This window comes from Bactrocera oleae, chromosome 5, assembly GCF_042242935.1.
Source record: "Bactrocera oleae isolate idBacOlea1 chromosome 5, idBacOlea1, whole genome shotgun sequence".
Classification (NCBI taxonomy): Eukaryota; Metazoa; Arthropoda; class Insecta; order Diptera; family Tephritidae; genus Bactrocera; species Bactrocera oleae.
Genome location: NC_091539.1, coordinates 59,537,781 through 59,557,428, shown reverse-complemented (window position 1 = coordinate 59,557,428; position 19,648 = coordinate 59,537,781). Strand labels below are relative to the sequence as shown.

The following is a 19,648-nucleotide window of genomic DNA, read 5'->3' as shown; positions in this document are numbered from 1 at the left end:
GACATGATTGCTAATGGGTTTGCTTTATTTTTTGATAGTGAAAATATTTATACTACACACATACATATGTATATGATTATAATTACTTACAATCGAAGTGTCTTTATCGCTGCATATGTATATGTTTAATTCAAATAAAAGCTCCTTAATTATATGTGATGAGTGTTCGATTTGTGTATAGTAATTAATGTAAATAAGCTCGAAACATACCTAAGTAAAATATATCTACCATATATGATAATTGCTACCTGGTCTTGCTCCCCTGCTACAAAACCAAAACGCAATAACTTTTTTTATCGTATAGCAAATTTTATTTTATTTTATATAATTAATTATTTTTGAAAATTATGGACCGTACATGAACTTCATGCTCAGCCACGCATATGTGACACCTAATTAGAAAATTATTCATTGCGGCCTGATGGGTTTATGTCGGGATTGCCTCAATTATAGATTTAATGGACTGCTTTAATTCAGTCAGATTTCTACGTTTTGTTTTGTAGATCTCTTGTTTGAATAACTCCATAAAAAAGTCTAGTGCAGTCAGGTCGGGGGGTCAGTGGAAAGTTGAGTTTCTAAATATTAATTTGCTTTCAAAATTTCATTGGAGTTCCGCAATAACCGGTCCGGCTATAAGTGCAGTTGCTTCATCTTGCTTGAACTAAACGCTCTTGAAAGGTATACGTCTTCGATGCAGTTCTAGATACCAAAAAAAAAAAAAACTCTTTCAACATCTTTAAATAACTGTGCCCATTGACAGTTACGGTTACACCAGTTTCTTTGAGGCAAATTTCGAGCTTCTACGATTACAAAAAGGTTATAGTCAAGTTGCAATATCTCTATAATTGGTACATTGGTATCTATGTTGAATTATGAAATGCAATTTTTTCAAAATAAAAAGAAACATTGGTTTATTTAAAACGATACGAATTTCGTCTGTTGAATACATTGGTGTTTATATTAGAGCACCTGCAATTTATGGGAAGTAATAAAATAAACGAAATTTTTATTGCTTTTGAATCTGTGCTATCGTTTTTTGTTCAATCGATAAATTATCGAGCTATAAAATTCAGCAATCATACCCCTTATTTTTATCGCTAATAAAAATGAGGAGTATACAAAAATATGAGTACTGCTATGATAATATATATATATATATATATATATATATATGATGACAATGAAAATATTTATACTACACACATATATGATTATAATTACTTACTATCAAAGTGTCTTTATCGCTGCATATAGATATGTATGTATATGTATAACACAAATAAAAGTTCCTTAATTATATATTATAAGAGTTGTAATTGTGATTAATTATTTATGTAAATAAGCTCGAAATATACCTAAGTAATATATATGTACTATATATGATAATTGCTATCTGGTCTTGCACTCTTAACATATTTAGATATAGCTTATCTACATATCCTACAATTATGTCACTACACGTATGTACTTGTATAGTATATACAGTACCGGTATAATCTACTATACACATACATATATAGCGCATTTATTACGTTTTAAATATACCCAAAACAAACTTTTTGTCTAGTCATTTTTTTATATCAGAGACCCTTAAATCATAATTAGTCTTTGCGTGATTTCGAGAGTTATTTTTTTAGGGCACACACGCAAACTGAGCGGAGAGAGCACATTAGTCACATGTAATCGAAGTTGCTAAGAGTATATTCATAAACTTTGAGCACAACTTAGCTTGTCTTCTCATATTACTATTTCGGTACTCTTTACAGCTTTGTTTTTCAATTAACCCAGCAATCAATTAAATAAACGAAGAACAATTTGACAGTAGACAAATGAATGTATATACGAGGGGTACTGCTTGAGTTTTACTAATTCGAATATGTCAAATCCAAAAAATACGGATTTTAAACCAAAATGAAACTTCCATAATAGTTTAGTACGTGATCAGAACACTCTGTGAGTTCGACATCGAATCGAACGACGTTGAATCGATGCAATAAAGCACAGTAATATTGTTTATTGATTGCCATACTATGTTCTAGGTCAATGAAACTTATCAAGAATCCTTAAAACTACTGGTCAAAACCTCTCGCACCAACTGCGTATTAGGCGTGGTGTGTATATCATATTTTATAGATTAACTAGGTTTGATTTTCGATGAGAAAGTATCATATTGAGTATTAGTTCTCAAGTTATTGTTGTCAAAGCAACTCTACCTCTGCTACCGAAAACACAACAGTTGGCCACAAAAGGGTTTTAGCAAGTTTTTTTGGGACTCCTTGGTAGTTTTTTTCATTAACTGCCTCAAACGTGTTAAAACTATACATTTTTGGCATCGGACAAAGGTAACCCAATTGTTAGCGTAAGGACTTTCCAATCTAAGTAGAACCATATAACTATGCGGAAATTTCACAACAAAACGTAATTGATGAGAATTTTATAGAAATATGTACAGTCATAGCACTCTTCAATTTGTAGATTTCCTATATTCATTAATGCTGATGATACTTTGTTTTTCAATTCTATATTTATAAATAAGTGGCCACTTGAAATTTGTATATTGTACTCACGTACGGACAGATTTGTTCGCCATTTGGGGTTATCTTATCTTATAGTGTTTGTTATGCAATAACAGCGTAGGCCTCACGTAACACACATACATACATACCTAAACATTAATCATATTTTGTTTTCGTAAATCAAGAGGTGTGGAAAGAAAAAGATAGGCCCTGACCAAATATGAAATGATTGTATTTCTAGTTTATTATTCAATTCCTAAAGAGTACCGGTTTAGGTTAGGTATTACATTTATTACATTAGGTATACATGAGTAGATTGGTTTGGATGTCTGGCCATAGCGGTGTTGGAGGAAACTGTAAGGCTGGTGAGCTTGTTAGATCAGGTATTTCAGTCTCACTTATTCACCTTTTTCTAAAATATTTCTATTTTATTATGGATATTTACATATTACGTACAAAAAAAATATAATAATGCAAAATTCCCAACATATTGTAATTATTAATTTCAAAACGAGCGTAGCGCAACCGCGAAAAGAATTTTAAAATAAACAAGCAAGGAAGTTCTAAGTTCGGATGCAACCGAACATTTTATACTCTCGCAACTTGCAAGGATCAAAGCCCGGAAAAGTATTTTAGGGGTTGGCAAAATTTTATATTAAAGGAAGTATTGATCCGATTCAACCCAATTTTGACACAAAAACATATTATTATCGAAGGTTTCATTTATTTATTTTTTTATATGAAATATATATCCTTCGCATTGATCGATTTTTACGGTAAAAAGTCAACTATAGGCACTGGGGTCCACATATTCAGTACCTAGGGGCTTTAACAGTTTTGGTTCAGTTTAGACAATTTTTGGTCACAAGTTGGCATACTTTAAACGAATTATTCACGCAAACTTTTACGCCGATACAATCATTGTTGCTTGAGTTGCATAGTAAAAGTGAAAGAATCAGAAGGAATTTAAAATAGTGTTATATGGGAAATAGGCAAGGTTGTAACCCGATTTTACTCATTTTCGCAATATAACATAGAATTATGAGAAGAATGTTATGCACCGAATTTGGGTGAAATCGGTTAAGCAGATCTCAAGATATGGGTTTTCACCTAAAAGTGGGCGATGCCATGCTATTATACTCTGTAGCAACATGTTGCGAGAGTGAAAACAGAATGTCAAATTGCATAGCATCGAACTGTTACGAACAATAACACAAAGCGTGCCACCCGAGCGCGAGTGGCACAGTCCCTTCGTATTTCCTTGTTAGATGTTAGATTAAACGAGTTCGGTAAAAAAGAGAGTCAGAAAATCGATGTATACACTGAGACTAAATTTTAATATTTTTTTTACTGGTATAACATATGTATATAAAACATTTCAATAAACAATTAACGAGGACACATTGCATGTTTGCCACCGTCGACGGGCAGAGTTGCTCCCGTTATAAAGCTGGAATTGCCACTGGCAAGGAAAACAATAGCATCGGCCACTTCGTTTGGTTCGCCAACACGTCCAAGTGCATGTGTCTCTTTACAACGTTCGAAATATTCAATGACTTCCTCTGGCGATAAACCACGACGTCTATGAATATCTGTCACAATCACACCAGGATTTACGGCATTCACACGAACATTTTTCGGCGCCAAATCCAAAGCGATACATCTGGTAAATTGATCCAGTGCTGCTTTGGAGGTGCAATAAGTGGAAACACCTGTGAATGAACGCAGTCCTGTAATGCTGGAGACATTCACGATATTACCTTGGGTCTTTATCAAATGTGGTGCGGCGTATTTAGTTAGAAGGAAGACCGCTCGTACATTTGTATTGAAAATGCGATCAAATTGATCGACATCAATATCTAATATGTTGCCTACTTCGAAAATACCCGCATTATTCACCAACACATCCAATTGTCTGAATCTCTCAATTGTTGAATTTATAATACGTTCCGCATCCACTGTGACATCGGCGATAATTGGTAAAAGTTCGGCTTTGCTGTTGGCGGATTTACAGGCAGCTACGGTAGCTTTTAAATTTGCTTCATTTCGTCCTACGAGCACTACTTTGGAACCCAGTTTGGCGAAGGCTTCAGCTGTTGAGGCACCGATGCCTGAACTTGCACCCGTCACAATTACAACTTTGCCGACTAAACTCATGACGATCTATTCGAACTCACGGCACTATTTTAATTAAATTACGTGGGTAATGCTAATATTTATGCTACTTCGCCAAGAGAAATGTTAGACTCTCTCTCTACTAATAACTCAATATTTAATTGGATTATTACGTATATGATTAGATAGTATTGAGTACTTTAGTATAAACAAAACTACAATATTGCAATATTTCATTTAAAAAAAAATGTTCATATGCATTATATTACCTATTTTCGCACTGTATCTGCAGCACAATATTTACATCGCTACGCTCAGTTTTTTATTCCCAAATAGAAGCTAAATAGCTCTCAGAGATAGAGAGCAAACGCATACGCTTTGGCATAGCCGATTGGTTTGGACTGAAGTATATAAAGGGTTTTGCAATAAGAATGACGTTATTTATTTTTTTTCAACGAATTCGATCAACCCCGCTTTCGAGTACTTTTACCACTAAATCAAGTCGTATGTCATAAATAGCACGTTCAATATTGACTTCTTAAACTTAAAGAGAGTCTGATTTATTGCTAAAGACCAATGACTTCAAATAACCCCACAAGAAGTAGTCTAATGGTGTTAAATCACAGCTTCTTACATTGAAAGTAACGGTGCTCCCAGCTTCACTTGAAAAAAAAAGTACGAAGCGATGATTCCACCAGACTAAAAACCACATCAATCTGTCAATTTAGGTGAATACAATGGTTGCTCATGAATAATTTGTTGATTTTCTTCGCACCAGAATCTTCAACAATTCGATGAATAGCGAGCACAGGTGGACGATTATTACGACTATACATTGGCATTAATAATATAATAATTAATAAAATTTAATAATTTCTAAACATTGCTCTTGAGTATATCTTTCCATGATGAAATTGTAAACATTACAATACAATGAAAAACATATTAAAAATGGCCGAAACGACACTTAGAAGTCATATCATCTCTATTTGAAAACTCGATATTTATATAGAAATAGTTGTTTATATTTTCTATCAGAACCAAAGCGAGACAGAAAAGGGTCTCCAGTGCTAACAGTACTCACAACATAATCGGCTTTTATAATTTTTTTTTTAACATGAACGTTTAATTTTTTTAAATTTATATATACATATATGCTTAAAAGTACCAAATTACATTTGAAGGAAATATTAACGCGGGCACATGGCGTGTTTGCCACCATCGATCGGCAGAGTTGCGCCCGTTATAAAGCTCGAACTGTCACTTGCAAGGAAAATAATGGCATCGGCCACTTCCTTCGCTTGGCCGACGCGACCCAATGCATGTGTAGACTTCGAATGCTCCAAATGTTTAGCATACTCTTCCGGCGACATGCCAAGACGCTTATGGAATGATGTGACAATCAAACCTGGATTTACGACATTCACACGTACATTTTTCGGCGCCAAATCCAAGGCGATACATCTGCTGAATTGATCCAGTGCCGCTTTGGAGGTGCAGTAGACCGAAACACCTGGAAATGAGCGCAATCCGCCGACACTGGAGACATTCACGATATTACCTTGGGTCTTCACGAGATATGGTGCGGCGTATTTAGTCAGCAGGAAGACTGAACGCAAATTTGTATTTAAAACGCGATCAAATTGATCGACATCAATATCCAGAATTGAACCCACTTCACCATAACCGGCATTATTCACCAACACATCCAACTGTCCGAACTTGTCAATTGTTGTTTTGATAATCTTCTCAGCGTCTGTCGTTACATCAGCGGTAATTAATAATAGTTCCACTTTGCTGTTCGCTGCTTTACAGGCTTTCTCAGTAGCTTTCAGATTTGCTTCATTTCGTCCTGTGATCACTACTTTGGAACCCTGCTTGGCAAAGGCCTCAGCTGTGGCGGCACCGATGCCGGAACTTGATCCGGTTACAATTACAACTTTACCAACTAGACTCATTTTGAACTATTCTAACTCACGGCGCTGAATTAACTGAGCTGCTGTGTCTAATTAGGTTATTTATATACCAAATACAGACATTTTGGTTTACTATTTCACACTAATAATTCAATAGTTTTTGGGGCAGTGATAAGATAAAAAAAATGAGCGGGTGGATAAAAGTGTCAGCTGCTTTTGAAGTTTATAATCAAGTGTTCATTGTAGATTGTGTCAATTTCAGCTATTTATATAGTACATATAGGACATTATGGCTTGCTATTTCACCACTATAAATCAATAATTTTTGGGGCGTTGATAGCATAAACAGAAAGTGGGTGCATACAAGTGCCAAACATATCAAATTCTTAATCAGTTGCACTTGAAATGGTTTTCTTTAAATAAATATTTATACGAAGTAAAAAATTCGAAGAGTTTTTGATGTAAACTGTACTCCAAGCGTTTAATTGAGAAGTTTCTTTAATGTAGAAGTCATCTGATGGAAAATCGCAATCAACTTGCAAAGGTAAAGAGAGAGATATAGTGAAAAACTTCTCTCAAAATCGTGAACGTATGTATGTATGTATATACTCACAGCGGCAAATTTTTTTACTCTCACACTGGAATATGTTGGATATCTCTTAATTTTTGCTGTTAGCGCCAGTGAAGCAATACAGATTAGATTGTTAGTATAATAGTATACTTGCTAGACGGATTTCCAGTGTTCTATGCCATCACATCGACAATGGAAGTTTCCTGCTGCTGTGGTAGTAGTTTCGCGCTATAAACATTTAACAATTGTGAGTAGACGCCCTGCTAAATTTACTTAGGATAAATCAAGGTTTTAACCGATGTCATTCAGTTAAAGAATACTATTTGTGTAATATTTTATTTCGATACCACGATTGGCTCTCAACCTACATACCTACTGTAAACTGAAAGAATCAGATGAAATTTATATTTATAATTTGTTATGGAAAGTAGGCGTGGTTGTAGTCCGTTTTATTTTTCCTCCCGCAGTTTGATGAACAAAATTATTATTACTATACCCTGAATAAGGCAACGGTACAAGTTCCGAAGAAATTTCTTAGCACGGATAGCTATAGCATAGAGCTGCCATACAAACTGAACGATCAAAATCAAGTCTTTGTAACGAAAACTTTTTATTATTTGTGAAGGGTACCAAAGCTTCGGTGCAATAGAAGGGAAAGGTTTTTTGTTTATATATTTTTTTGCGTGGCAGTGATGCGATTCCGATTAATCTAAAATTTCTACTTCTTATGGTATCAAAGTACTTGTACAAAGTACTTGTACGTCAAGATTTCTTAATTTTTACTCAAGTTTCAGTTTGCATGAAAGTACAGACGGTCTGACAGACAGACAGTCAATCAAAATTCAACTCGCCTTGTCATCCTGATCATTGACATATTCTCGTATATAACTCTATATCTATCTCGATTAGTTTCAGGTGTTAAAAGCAACCGTTAGATTCAATTGCTAATAGTACTCAAAACGCAACCGGTTTTTTAGGCATTTTTGTTAACATGAATCTTACTAAATTTGTTTCCGCAATACAAATCAAAAGTCGCATAATTATTTTGAAACATTTTTTATTCACATATGTAGGTATATGGGTATATATTGAAACATAGTAAAATAACATTTGTAAGAAATATTAACGTGGGCACATAGCGTGTCTGCCACCATCGATCGGCAGAGTTGCGCCCGTTACAAAGCTCGAACTGTCACTTGCAAAGAAAATAATGGCATCGGCCACTTCCTTGGGTTGGCCGACGCGACCCAATGCATGTACAGACTTCGCTTGCTCCAAAAATTTAGCATAGTCTTCCGCCGACATGCCTAAGCGCATAAGTATATTTGTAACAGTTACGCCGGGACTGACAACGTTGACACGCACTTTATGCGGTGCCAAATCCAAAGCGATACATCTGGTGAATTGTTCAAGTGCTGCTTTGGACGTGCCATAGACCGAAAGACCAGGGAATGAACGCATTCCTGCGACACTGGAGACATTCACGATATTACCTTGGGTCTTTATGAGATGTGGTGCGGCGAATTTAGTTAGAAGAAAGATAGCACGCAAATTTGTATTGAAAACCCGATCAAATTGATCGACGTCAATATCGAGGATTGAACCCGTTTCACCCACACCGGCATTATTCACCAACACATCCAACTTTCCGAACTTGTCAATTGTTGTTTTGATAATCTTCTCAGCGTCTGTCGTTACATCAGCGGTGATGAGTAGTACTTCCGCTTTGCTGTTAGCTGCTTTACAGGCTTTCTCAGTAGACTTCAAATTTGCTTCATCACGTGCTGTGATCACTACTTTGGAACCCAGCTTGGCAAAGGCCTCAGCTGTGACGGCACCGATACCGGAACTTGCTCCGGTTACAATAACAACTTTACCAGCTAAACTCATTTTGAACTATTCGAACTCACGGCGTAGAATCAACTAAACTGCTGTGTCTAATTCGGTTATTTATATACCAACAAATACAGACATTTTGGTTTTCTATTTCACCACTAATAACAGTGGCGGATACAGTATTCCTTTCCGGGGGCTTTTGCAGTAAAAAATGTATTTACAACATATTTTTAATTTTGATGTTATTTCGAAATTCGTCTCAATTTGAGTTCAAATTACGGTTAAATAAGTTAAAGAAATCCTTGTTATTATTGGTACTTATGAGCAACGTGAAAGTGAAAATAAGATGTGCAGTGGATGAATCTTGTAAAATAAAAAAATTTAAACATTGTCATTGATACTTCCCATGTAATACTTTTTTCTCCAAACTTTTATTATTACCGAACTATCATTTTTAGATTTGACCCCCAAAAACCCCCATGGATCGGCCACTGACTAACAAATCAATAATTTTGGGGCAGTGATAAGATAAATATCAAGCGGGTTTATACAAATGCCATACATATTAATATTTTAATCAGCAGCTGTATTTGGACATTTATATTCATATCTTTGCCAGGCTCGGGCACGTAAAATGAAGATCCGTTATACTTTTTTAACATATTGTAAAATAAAAATGAAACTTTGTCTCTAATAACTCATGTTCATAAACTGCTTAAATGGCTAATTAAAATCAACTGATGAATGTTTTCCCACAAGTAGCTGCTCATTAAACGATTTGACAATGTAGTCTTCTGTTTTATACTATATATTCATGGAAAGAGGAGTTAGGCCGTAAGACAGAGATTAAAGTATAATTCTTATGTCATTGGAAGTTAAGAGTGTTTCTTAAACAAAAAACCAGCAGAAATGAGCTGAAGAAAGCACAGGTAGAAAGCGTATAAAGCTGAGAGAGCTGCTAGTTTTTCTGCTAGCAGAAAATATATACTGAAGTATATAGAAACAGCCATTAAAGCATAAAACATACTTGTGTGTATACATGCGATATTTAACGTATTTACTTTGAATTTGTTTATTTTCATTGTTTTGAATTGTGAAAATAAAAACTGTACTGATAGATTTTCAAGTGTTGATATGAAGTGATTTTAAAAAACAAAATTGTGAGAATAACTGTGCATTTTCTTATCCATGATAGCTAGCAGTTAAGATACACAGCTATTATGAAAATGTTAATTTTCTAGCGCTTTCACACTGAAATATGTAGGATATGCTGTTAGCGCCAAGTTAGCGAAGCAATAAAGTTTAGTTTGTTAGTATCATAGTATAATTGCTTGATTTCCAAAGCCCGAACTTTAAAATCCTTATGTCAGGTATATGGAAATGTGTGGATTGGTAATATCAGGCCACATTATTATACCAAAAATATGCTTACTTAATTTCATAACGATACCTTATGGGCTTTAATTCTCAATGTTCATCGCTTATATTAATACGGAAACTGTGCCACAAAAGACTCCCTCTGGTGTAACCAAATAATATATATATTTAAGTTTACTTATTATTACATTTTAGCTAGATCAAGGCAAAGAGAAAACCCCCCGTCTATTTGCTCAAATATTAAAGGCGCCAGGACTAATCGAACAGGTGGAGACTTTAAACATAATTGAGAAGAATTCAAAAACAAATGCAACATCGGCATGGGAATCAGCTATTTCGTAGAACAGCGCCCTCTTCTGTAGAAATTCACATTCTGACGCAATTTATCGAAATCAAATCGCGTGTTTGCAGTGAAAGCAATAAATAAAACGAAGAAATTAGGAAATGAACGAATGAAAAAATTAAAATATTGAAAAACATTTAAACCGAACTAAATCTTAAATGATAATAATGTATAATAATAATTCTATATTTTATATTGCAAACTTCTCAAAACTTCAACTTATTTATAAACAATATTTTTCATACACACCCTTTCATCATTAGCCAAATGACCTTGTCCACCAAAATTACTGACTTAAATTTTAAGCCCGTCATATGACTTAACTCTACTGGTTGCTATGTAAAGTCGACCAACCAAAAAAAATTTTAATTAAGTAATGAATGACTGATTAGCAATAAATATCGCCTATGGAACATACAAATTATGTTTACAATTTTGTTTACAAATTGAAAGTACAGAAAAAAATAAACTCACCAATGACAAAGGAAGTAATGGGATATCGTCAGAACATGCGGTGAAATTATCTCTCAAATTGAAGTGCTGTTGATGTCGATTCAACCAACTAATTAACCTTGGAGAAAAATGGTAAACAATTTAACTATCAAACAATGCACTTGAAATTTACCTAACAATTTCTAACTCTCCAAAATAAAATGAACGTTGTCAATTCAAATTTCGTCACATTGGCGATTCAACTAAGTACATAAAATTAATCTTGGAAATAAATTTTCAAAAAACATATTTTTGACTAGTCCTGCCATACAAACTGATCGATAAAACTCAGAGGAAATTTACTTCTATTTAACTCATTTATGCAGTGTCCTCAGTTACTTCGGAGAATAAAACTGCTGGTCTAATTGTGTAAACTTGATAATGAGTAAATAACAAAGAGACTTAAGTTATGATACTTATTCTCTGCCTATTTCAAGAACTCTCGAAGAAGTGAAAAAAATTGGAAAAAATAACGTAAAACTTAGCGACACTTACTGAGCTATAGTTAAGAATGAGGAGGCTGACAGAAATATTGTTCAAAATAATAGAAAAAGATTCTTCACTGAAGACAATCTAAAATTCAGATCTAGGAATGATAACTAATAAAAGAGCAAACCATTTCTTTGGATCCCAGAAATACAAATTGGGGTCCCAAATGAAAAGTAAAGCATACACTGAAAAAGTTAAGATTTTATAATGGGAGTACTCACAATTCATTTGCGCTCTAACCAGAAATAATAACGCAGTGACTATAATGGTCCGATATCGGCGATACCGACAAATCAGCAGCTTCTTTTGGATAAAAGAATGTGTGCAAAATTTCAGATAGGTATCCCAAAAACTGAAGTACTAGTTCGTGTTTTACAGACGGGCAGACGGACGGACATGGCTAAATCAACTTAGCTCATCACGACGACCATTTATATAAGTATATATTTTCTATGGTCTCCGACGTTTCCTACTAGGTGTTACAAACTTCGTGACAAACTTAATATACCCTGTTCTGAGTAATTAAAAAGTAATAAAATAGTTTATTTACACTGGTGCGTACGTATGTTTGCAATGTATGACTACACATTTTCGGATTGTATTTAAGTATATACATCATAATATTTACAGTATGTGAACATCGCTACGCTCAATTTTCTATTCAAACCTGGAAGTTAGATGGCTCTCAGAGATACAGAACAATGACAAAGCGTATGCGTGAGTTATTTCGCCGATATGTTTGAACAGATGTATATACATACGTATTTATATAGAAATACTTGTTTATGTAATATTTTGTATCAGATCGTGAGTAATCAAATTTTGTTTGAGTAATCTTAGTTTTAGGAGGAATCGATCCAATTAAGACAACAGGTGGTAGAAAATGAAACCTTTGCCAAGAGTATTCTCTTACGTATATCTATATCAAATTTATGTCACAATCGCTCCTAATCATTGACTTAAGTGGCACATATGTTGCTAATCGATAAAATTATTTATTTAAAAATGACTAAAATATATTCCCGTAGCATTATTCTATTTATTTCGGTAAGATTTTTTTACTATAAACTAAAAAACTAATGCTATTTCGAGAATTAACAAAAGTGCTTACGTGTCTATTAACTTGTATATACACTCAAGGCCAAACATTATGGATTGCTATTTCACCACAACTAATTAGATAGTTTTTGGGGTGTTGATAAGATAAATAGAAACCGGCTGCATACAAGTGCCATACATACCAACTTTTAAGGCAGTTGCTCTTAAAATAGTTTTCCTTAAATAAATATTTATTCGAAGTATTAAATTCGAAGAGTTTTTGATCTAAACACGCATGGAGTATGCGGTTTCTTTTGTGGGAAGTTCAAGCTGTTAATCGATATGTCACAAAAGTTAATGTTTTCATTTACCTGACGTTGATATCATTTTGTTCGCTTGTGACGCGGAGGTTTTAGGTACTTTATTGTTATACCAAAAAAATAAAAAAATAAAAAACAACAATTACTTAAAGTAAAACTTTTATTTCATTTAATGTATGAAGTTAAAGCAATGCGCGAATATATCAAATTATTGACCCTTTGCAGCTTTACTTCTATAGTTAGATCTCTCATTTCCCACACATTGAGCAGGTGGTTCCCATTCACGACTATTATTTAGTTAACATGAATAGCAAACAAGAAAGTATGCAATTTTAAGCGAGCAAATCTTAAGATTAACTTTCAATCTAAATATATCCGATAAAAAATATTGACTACCAAACCTTATGCCTGCCAACCAAACTAGCAAAGGCAAATGAAACTACCAATTTTGGTCCAAAACGGCAACGCTGATATGTAAGTAATATATACTCACAGCGACGGTTGCCGTTTGACCTTTTTTTTCTGAAACAAAAATTGGACGAAATTGAGATGGACAAAACCTAATTCGAATCGGAAGAGCGGAAGTTGGAGCGGAGGGATGTTGTTCGGTGTGCACTGTGAAACAAAAAATTAATATGTATTTTTCACAAAAAAAAAGAAGAAATATACGTTCACGTTATTAATTCAATTTTTTTATTTCACCAGAGATCATTCAGATTTTTAATTCAGTATATCGTTCAGGTACACGAGCATAGGTACATGTTACACATATTACATTTAGTATCACTTTATATACATATGCATATAATTGCCTAATTAAAAACAGCAACTTCTCATTAAACGATTTTGCAGTTTACGCTATCGATTTGTACTTTTTATTCGCTGGGAAAGATTCAGGCTGTTAGGCAGAAATAAAAATATGTATAACTCTCATACCATTGGAAGTTGATGTCATTTCTGCTGTTAGCGCAAGTGAAGCAATAAAAATTAAATTGTTAGTACTATACTTGCTAGACGGATTTCCAGTTTCTATGTCATCACATCGACAATGGAAGTTTCCTGCTGCAGTGGAAATAGTTTCAAGCTATAAAAATTTGACATATGTGAGTAGAAGCCCTGATACCCTGTTATGGTATCTTATATATCGACTGATATATGATATGCGGTATAAATTCAAACGAATATTTGAAAATGGAATATTTATATGGCAGCTAGGGGAAGTATTGACCCAATTTTATCCGTTACTACCACAAAGACACACAGAGGGAACAGTACCATCTCCGTATTTCAATTAAATATCTCATACACAACGGTAAATACAGTATGAAGTTAGCCAATAGCACTGTGGTCCACATATTTGGTATTACGGAGCTTGAAAAGTTATGATCCGGTTTCGACAATTTTTAGATGTGAGATGGCATAACTTAGGAACATTATTTGTATAAAATGTAATTTCTATAATGTCATTGGCTCTTGACTTATACAATATAAAATAAAATAATGAAATAAAATTATCATATATGTGATTTATTTATATTTATATTTATATTTATCTCTTTGTTTGAAAGAAATTGGTCGAGTAGTTCCTGAGATATATAACTTCACCTAAAGGTTTGCTTGATATATGATAATAACCCAACGATTACTCTCCTACCGGGCAACCAACGCGAGCGGCGCATTTCGCATACGTGCGGAATTAACCGAGTCATAAAGCCAAGATAGTTTTTTAGCGTCGAGATCTAAAACTGCTCAGCTACAGAAATTTAAATATCAAAAGCTTAGATTTAAAATTACGTTAAAATAAAAACTTACGATTTTATTTATTAGGAGAAAGCAGATAAGATAAATTAAATGTGCAGGAATGAGTATTAAAATTATGACATATGCGGCGGAATGATTCGTTCAGTTCAAAATTTGATCTACAAGATTTTAACAGTGAGTGTTTAAACTGTCTCGAAAAGCGAACCGGAATATTAAATTTATTTTCAGACAAGAGAAAAGAACTGCAAACGGTTCCCTTCAAGATTTTCACTAAGCATATTATACCAAGCATTTCCCTACGACTAGAAAGTGTATGTAGATTTATAAGTTTAAAACGACTAGTGTATAGAGGTAGACTTAACCTAGAATCCCATCGGAAATGCCCCAAGACGAAAAGTAAAACTTATTTTTAAACAGAATCTAACTTATCAGAATGAATTTGGTAGCTAGGGTTCCATACCACAGAACCATGTTCCAATATAGGCCTAACCAAAGTTGTAAATGGAGTTTTAGTAACTTACGGAACTCTAAATTCTTTAAACCAACGTTTAACATAACTGAGAATACTTTTTGCTTTTAAAACCGTAGTACCAATATGAAGACTAAAATTAAGCTTAAATATAATATTTACATTAAATTTAATAAAAAATATTTCAAAATTTCCTCTCGCAATTCTATGTATAAAATTATTGTTTTTATACCCTGAACAGGGTATAATAAGTTTTTTACTTTAAAACTGAGTGGGTCGCCTCTAAATGAAAAAAAAAAAAATTTTTAATAATCTACAAATTTTATTTCGCTCCACCCTAATATACTTGTATGAATGATCAGCATAACGAGCAGCGTCGATTTAGCCAGTTCCGTCTGTCTGTCCGTGTCTATATATACACGAACTAGCAGATATCGATCTGAAATTTTGCGCACGTGCTTTTCCCTCTATGAACTGGCGATATCGGACCACTATAGCCTTTTTACTCAAGTTTCTGTTTGCAAGAAAGTACAGAAGGACGGACAGACAGACACTCACACGAAATTCAACTCGCTTTGACATCCTGATCATTAATTATATAATATATAACTCTATATTTATCTCGACTAGTTTTTGGTTTTACAAACAACCGATACTTTTTAGAAATTTTTTTTAACGTGAATGTTACTAGATTAGTTTTTGCAAAAATCAAAAGTCACAATCATTCAAGTCTTTATTCAAAACATATTTTAAACTTTTATATTTTTATTTATTAATAAATTACATTTGTAAGAAATATTAACGCGGGCACATAGCGTGTCTGCCACCATCGATCGGCAGAGTAGCTCCCGTTATAAAGCTCGAATTGTCACTTGCAAGGAAAATAATTGCATCGGCCACTTCCTTGGGTTCGCCAACGCGACCCAATGCATGCACAGCCTTCGCCTCCTCGAAAAATTTAGCACTTTCCTCATCCGTAAAGCCAAGACGCTTATGGAATTCTGTCACAATTGTACCAGGATTTACGGCATTCACCCGTACATTTTTCGGCGCCAAATCCAAAGCAATACATCTGGTGAATTGATCGAGTGCCGCTTTGGAGGTGCAATAGACCGAACCACCAGCGAACGAACGCAATCCTGCGACACTTGAGACATTCACAATATTACCTTGGGTCTTTATGAGATGTGGTGCGGCGTATTTAGTCAGCAGGAAGACCGAACGCAAATTTGTATTTAAAACACGATCAAATTGATCGACATTAATATCCAGGATTGAACCCACTTCACCATAACCGGCATTATTCACCAACACATCCAACTGTCCAAACTTGTCAATTGTTGATTTGATAATCTTCTCAGCACCTGTCGTTACATCAGCGGTAATTAATAATAGTTCCACTTTGCTGTTGGCTGCTTTACAGGCTTTCTCAGTAGCTTTCAGATTTGCTTCATTTCGTCCTGTGATCACTACTTTGGAACCCAGCTTGGCAAAGGCCTCAGCTGTGACGGCACCGATACCGGAACTCGCTCCGGTTACAATTACAACTTTACCAGCTAAACTCATTTTGAACTATTCGAACGCACGACGTTGAATCAACTGAACTGCTGTCTAATGCGGTTATTTATATACTAACAAATACACACATTTTGGTTTGTTATTTCACCACTAATTAAATAATTTTTGACGCAGTGATAAGATAAATATTGAGCGGGTGTCTAATAGTGTCAGCTGCTTTTGAAGTTTATATTCATATTTTGGCAGGCGTGTTGTGGGTAATCCCCATATATTATATTACAATATTATAATAAATTGACAAGTTTAAATTTGTTATAACCGAACATTTTATACTCTATATAAAACAAGTAAGGAAGTGCTGAATTCGGGTGTAATCGAATATTTTATACGTTCATAATTTGAAAAGAACAAAACTTTTTAGTAAAAAATGTTGCGAAAGAATTCCATATAAATTATTCGACGAAAGGGTGAAAGTAGCAAATTTGGTATCTAATTAACTTATATTATTGGTCATAGACTCAGTTAGTTTCATTACTACATCAAGCAAATTAACTCATATGAGATATGTGCGTTATAAACTCTACCAAAGGCGTTGTATTTAATAAATTGGGTATATGTGGAAAAAGTCAATCAAATAATCGGAAGTCATTTGGTTAGTGATATGAGGTCTAGAGCAATTCGATCCATATTCAGCGTTAAAACTCATTATTTTTAAGAAAAAATATCTTCTTTATTTCAATAAAATATTACATTATATAAATTTTTCTATTAGATATATGGGCTAGGGGTAGAATTGAACCGATTTCATCCATTCTTAGCATTTCGAGATATTATTTCCAGGGAAAAATGCTCTCTGTCTTTTATTGAGTTACCCCATAGAGAGAGCTATAGTTTTGGTAAAAAGTCACACACATTCAATTTTGAAATTGTTTTTTCTTATTATTTGCGTTAACATATTCCCAGTGCTATAGTGATCAGCATTGGCTTTGGTAAGTGGTTGGTTTTTGCAGGAACCTGTTTTAAAACCACGGCAGTAATCAAAATTAATGAAGAATAGCATAATAATCTACATGTGTTTCACATGGGTAGAATATGTTGGTTAAATATTCTGAAAATCTTCCGCTTTTTTGGAGTTATGTATTGTTGGCCAACGTGTCGGCTCTTATTTACTAGTACATTTCGTCGCTGTTCTGTATAAGTTACATACATATACCTACACCGGCTTATTGTGTATCGTTTACGGCGGATTTGTGTTGGCGATTTTGCCACTTTAAATACGTGTTGCAACATTGAATTTTATTACAATTACATTTTTAACGCACATTAAATTTCAAGTATTGTTTGTGAAAAAAAAACACAGAAGTGGAAATAACCTTTGATATCATTCGTTTTCTTTTGGTGAGTTAGAAATTTTTAGATTAATTTCAAGTGCATTGCGTTATATTTGATTTTTTGAAAATTTTAATTGGTTGAATAGACATCAACAGCACTTCAATTCGAGAGATGTTTTGAGGATATTTTTAGGATGTTTTGAGGATATTCCATTACCTCCTTTGTTATTGGTGAGTTTATTTTTTTCTATACTTTCAATTTGTAAACATAATTTATATGTTCCATATGCGATATTTATTGCTAATCAGTCATTTATTACTTAATTAAATTTTTTTTGGTTGGTCGACTTTACATAGCAGCCAGTAGAGTTAAGTCATATGACGGGCTAAAATTTTATTACAGTAATGTTGGTGGTCAAGGTCATTTGGCTAATGATGAGGTGTGTATGAAAAATATTGTTTATAAATAAGTTGAAGTTTTGAGAAGTTTGCAATATAAAATATAGAATTATTATTATACATTATTATCATTTTAGATTTGTGAAAATATTTTCCAATATTTTAATTTTTTCAATCGTTCATTTCCTAATTTCTTCGTTTTATTTATTGCTTTCACTGCAAACACGCGATTTGATTTCGATAAATTGCGTCAGAATGTGAATTTCTACAAAAGAGGGTGCTGTTCTTTGAAATAGCTGATTCCCATGCCAATAACTTTCCCATATTACCTGAAGAACAGATGTACGCAGCAGAAGACAAGATAATTAAAAAGATTTCAAAATGAAGCATCAGTTCGAGACTTCTTCGATATTTCATTCCAACAATTCATCAATATTTTATACTAATTATTTGGGCATCCTTTCGCAAGTGCATACGTGGCCACATATGACGACAAATTCAAATTGGCCGATTTTATTCGATTGTTCATTCATGGAAGAATTAAGCCAAAACCAGAAACAGAACAAATGATTTTGCACAAGAATGAATTATAAATTTTAATTTTAAAAATTTAGTTTTGAAAATTGTTTTCTACAACTTTCTTCAGATTTTGTTCACATTTTATTCAAATTCTTCAATAAAATTTAAATACTATTATAATTGTTATTAAATTGTATTTTCTATTGGTCGAATTTCGACCACTGGTGATCCTAGTATGTACAATGGAATGTACATACATATATTTGTGAATGTACTCAGAATATGGTGCTGATCCGGCAAATAGTTTCGGAGATGTGAGCGTATTTGTAAGAATTTTTTAATGTAGTATAATTATCGGGTCCCTAAACAGTGAGGAAAATTTCTCGGACGTAGCTGAATCGATCGACTTGACATTTTCACACGATCTCTTTGATGTATGAATTAGTTAACCACCAGAATTCGTCGTCCTGTTGGAAATCGGCTACGGGATCGAGGGAATCCAAAGTTTTTCCAAATGAATCGCCGATAATCATAAAAATAGTAAAAATTACAAAAAAAAAACTTTTCTGACTGTCAAGTTGATACGATCCAATTGATCGAAGTCAATATCTAGCATTGAATTTTTTTTTTAGTATTTT

At 33.7% G+C, this 19,648-nt stretch overlaps 4 protein-coding genes and 3 long non-coding RNA genes across 8 annotated transcripts in view; 2 read left to right on the top strand and 5 right to left on the bottom strand.

Moving 5' to 3' along the window:
- The window catches only part of LOC138857564 (uncharacterized), a 50,437-nt gene that overhangs the window by 11,153 nt on the left and 19,636 nt on the right, over positions 1-19,648 (bottom strand). The gene's annotated exons all lie outside the window — the stretch shown is intronic.
- Positions 3,827-4,725, bottom strand: LOC106626021 (uncharacterized oxidoreductase TM_0325-like). The gene has a single exon (XM_014245832.3). The coding sequence runs from the start codon at positions 4,671-4,673 to the stop codon at positions 3,906-3,908; it is 768 nt and encodes a 255-aa protein (XP_014101307.2). The 5' UTR covers positions 4,674-4,725; the 3' UTR covers positions 3,827-3,905.
- On the bottom strand, positions 5,736-6,633 carry LOC106626054 (3-oxoacyl-[acyl-carrier-protein] reductase FabG-like). Its single transcript, XM_014245859.3, has one exon. The coding sequence runs from the start codon at positions 6,587-6,589 to the stop codon at positions 5,822-5,824; it is 768 nt and encodes a 255-aa protein (XP_014101334.2). The 5' UTR covers positions 6,590-6,633; the 3' UTR covers positions 5,736-5,821.
- On the top strand, positions 7,240-9,615 carry LOC138857565 (uncharacterized). The gene is made up of 2 exons (XR_011396688.1): positions 7,240-7,365; positions 9,413-9,615. It is a non-coding gene; the product is annotated as an uncharacterized lncRNA (long non-coding RNA).
- On the bottom strand, positions 8,159-9,061 carry LOC106625972 (uncharacterized oxidoreductase TM_0325). The gene has a single exon (XM_014245788.3). The coding sequence runs from the start codon at positions 9,006-9,008 to the stop codon at positions 8,241-8,243; it is 768 nt and encodes a 255-aa protein (XP_014101263.2). The 5' UTR covers positions 9,009-9,061; the 3' UTR covers positions 8,159-8,240.
- On the top strand, positions 13,754-14,530 carry LOC118683451 (uncharacterized). Its single transcript, XR_004979260.2, has 2 exons — positions 13,754-14,116; positions 14,225-14,530. It is a non-coding gene; the product is annotated as an uncharacterized lncRNA (long non-coding RNA).
- LOC106626032 (3-oxoacyl-[acyl-carrier-protein] reductase FabG) lies at positions 15,959-16,870 on the bottom strand. Its single transcript, XM_014245842.3, has one exon. It carries the CDS (start codon positions 16,807-16,809, stop codon positions 16,042-16,044), a length of 768 nt encoding a protein of 255 aa, XP_014101317.1. The 5' UTR covers positions 16,810-16,870; the 3' UTR covers positions 15,959-16,041.

What these genes read in the sequence shown, in the direction of transcription:
- LOC106626021 (XM_014245832.3), bottom strand. Translation starts at nt 4,673, where the DNA reads ATGAGTTTAGTCGGCAAAGTTGTAATTGTGACGGGTGCAAGTTCAGGC.
- LOC106626054 (XM_014245859.3), bottom strand. Translation starts at nt 6,589, where the DNA reads ATGAGTCTAGTTGGTAAAGTTGTAATTGTAACCGGATCAAGTTCCGGC.
- LOC106625972 (XM_014245788.3), bottom strand. Translation starts at nt 9,008, where the DNA reads ATGAGTTTAGCTGGTAAAGTTGTTATTGTAACCGGAGCAAGTTCCGGT.
- LOC106626032 (XM_014245842.3), bottom strand. Translation starts at nt 16,809, where the DNA reads ATGAGTTTAGCTGGTAAAGTTGTAATTGTAACCGGAGCGAGTTCCGGT.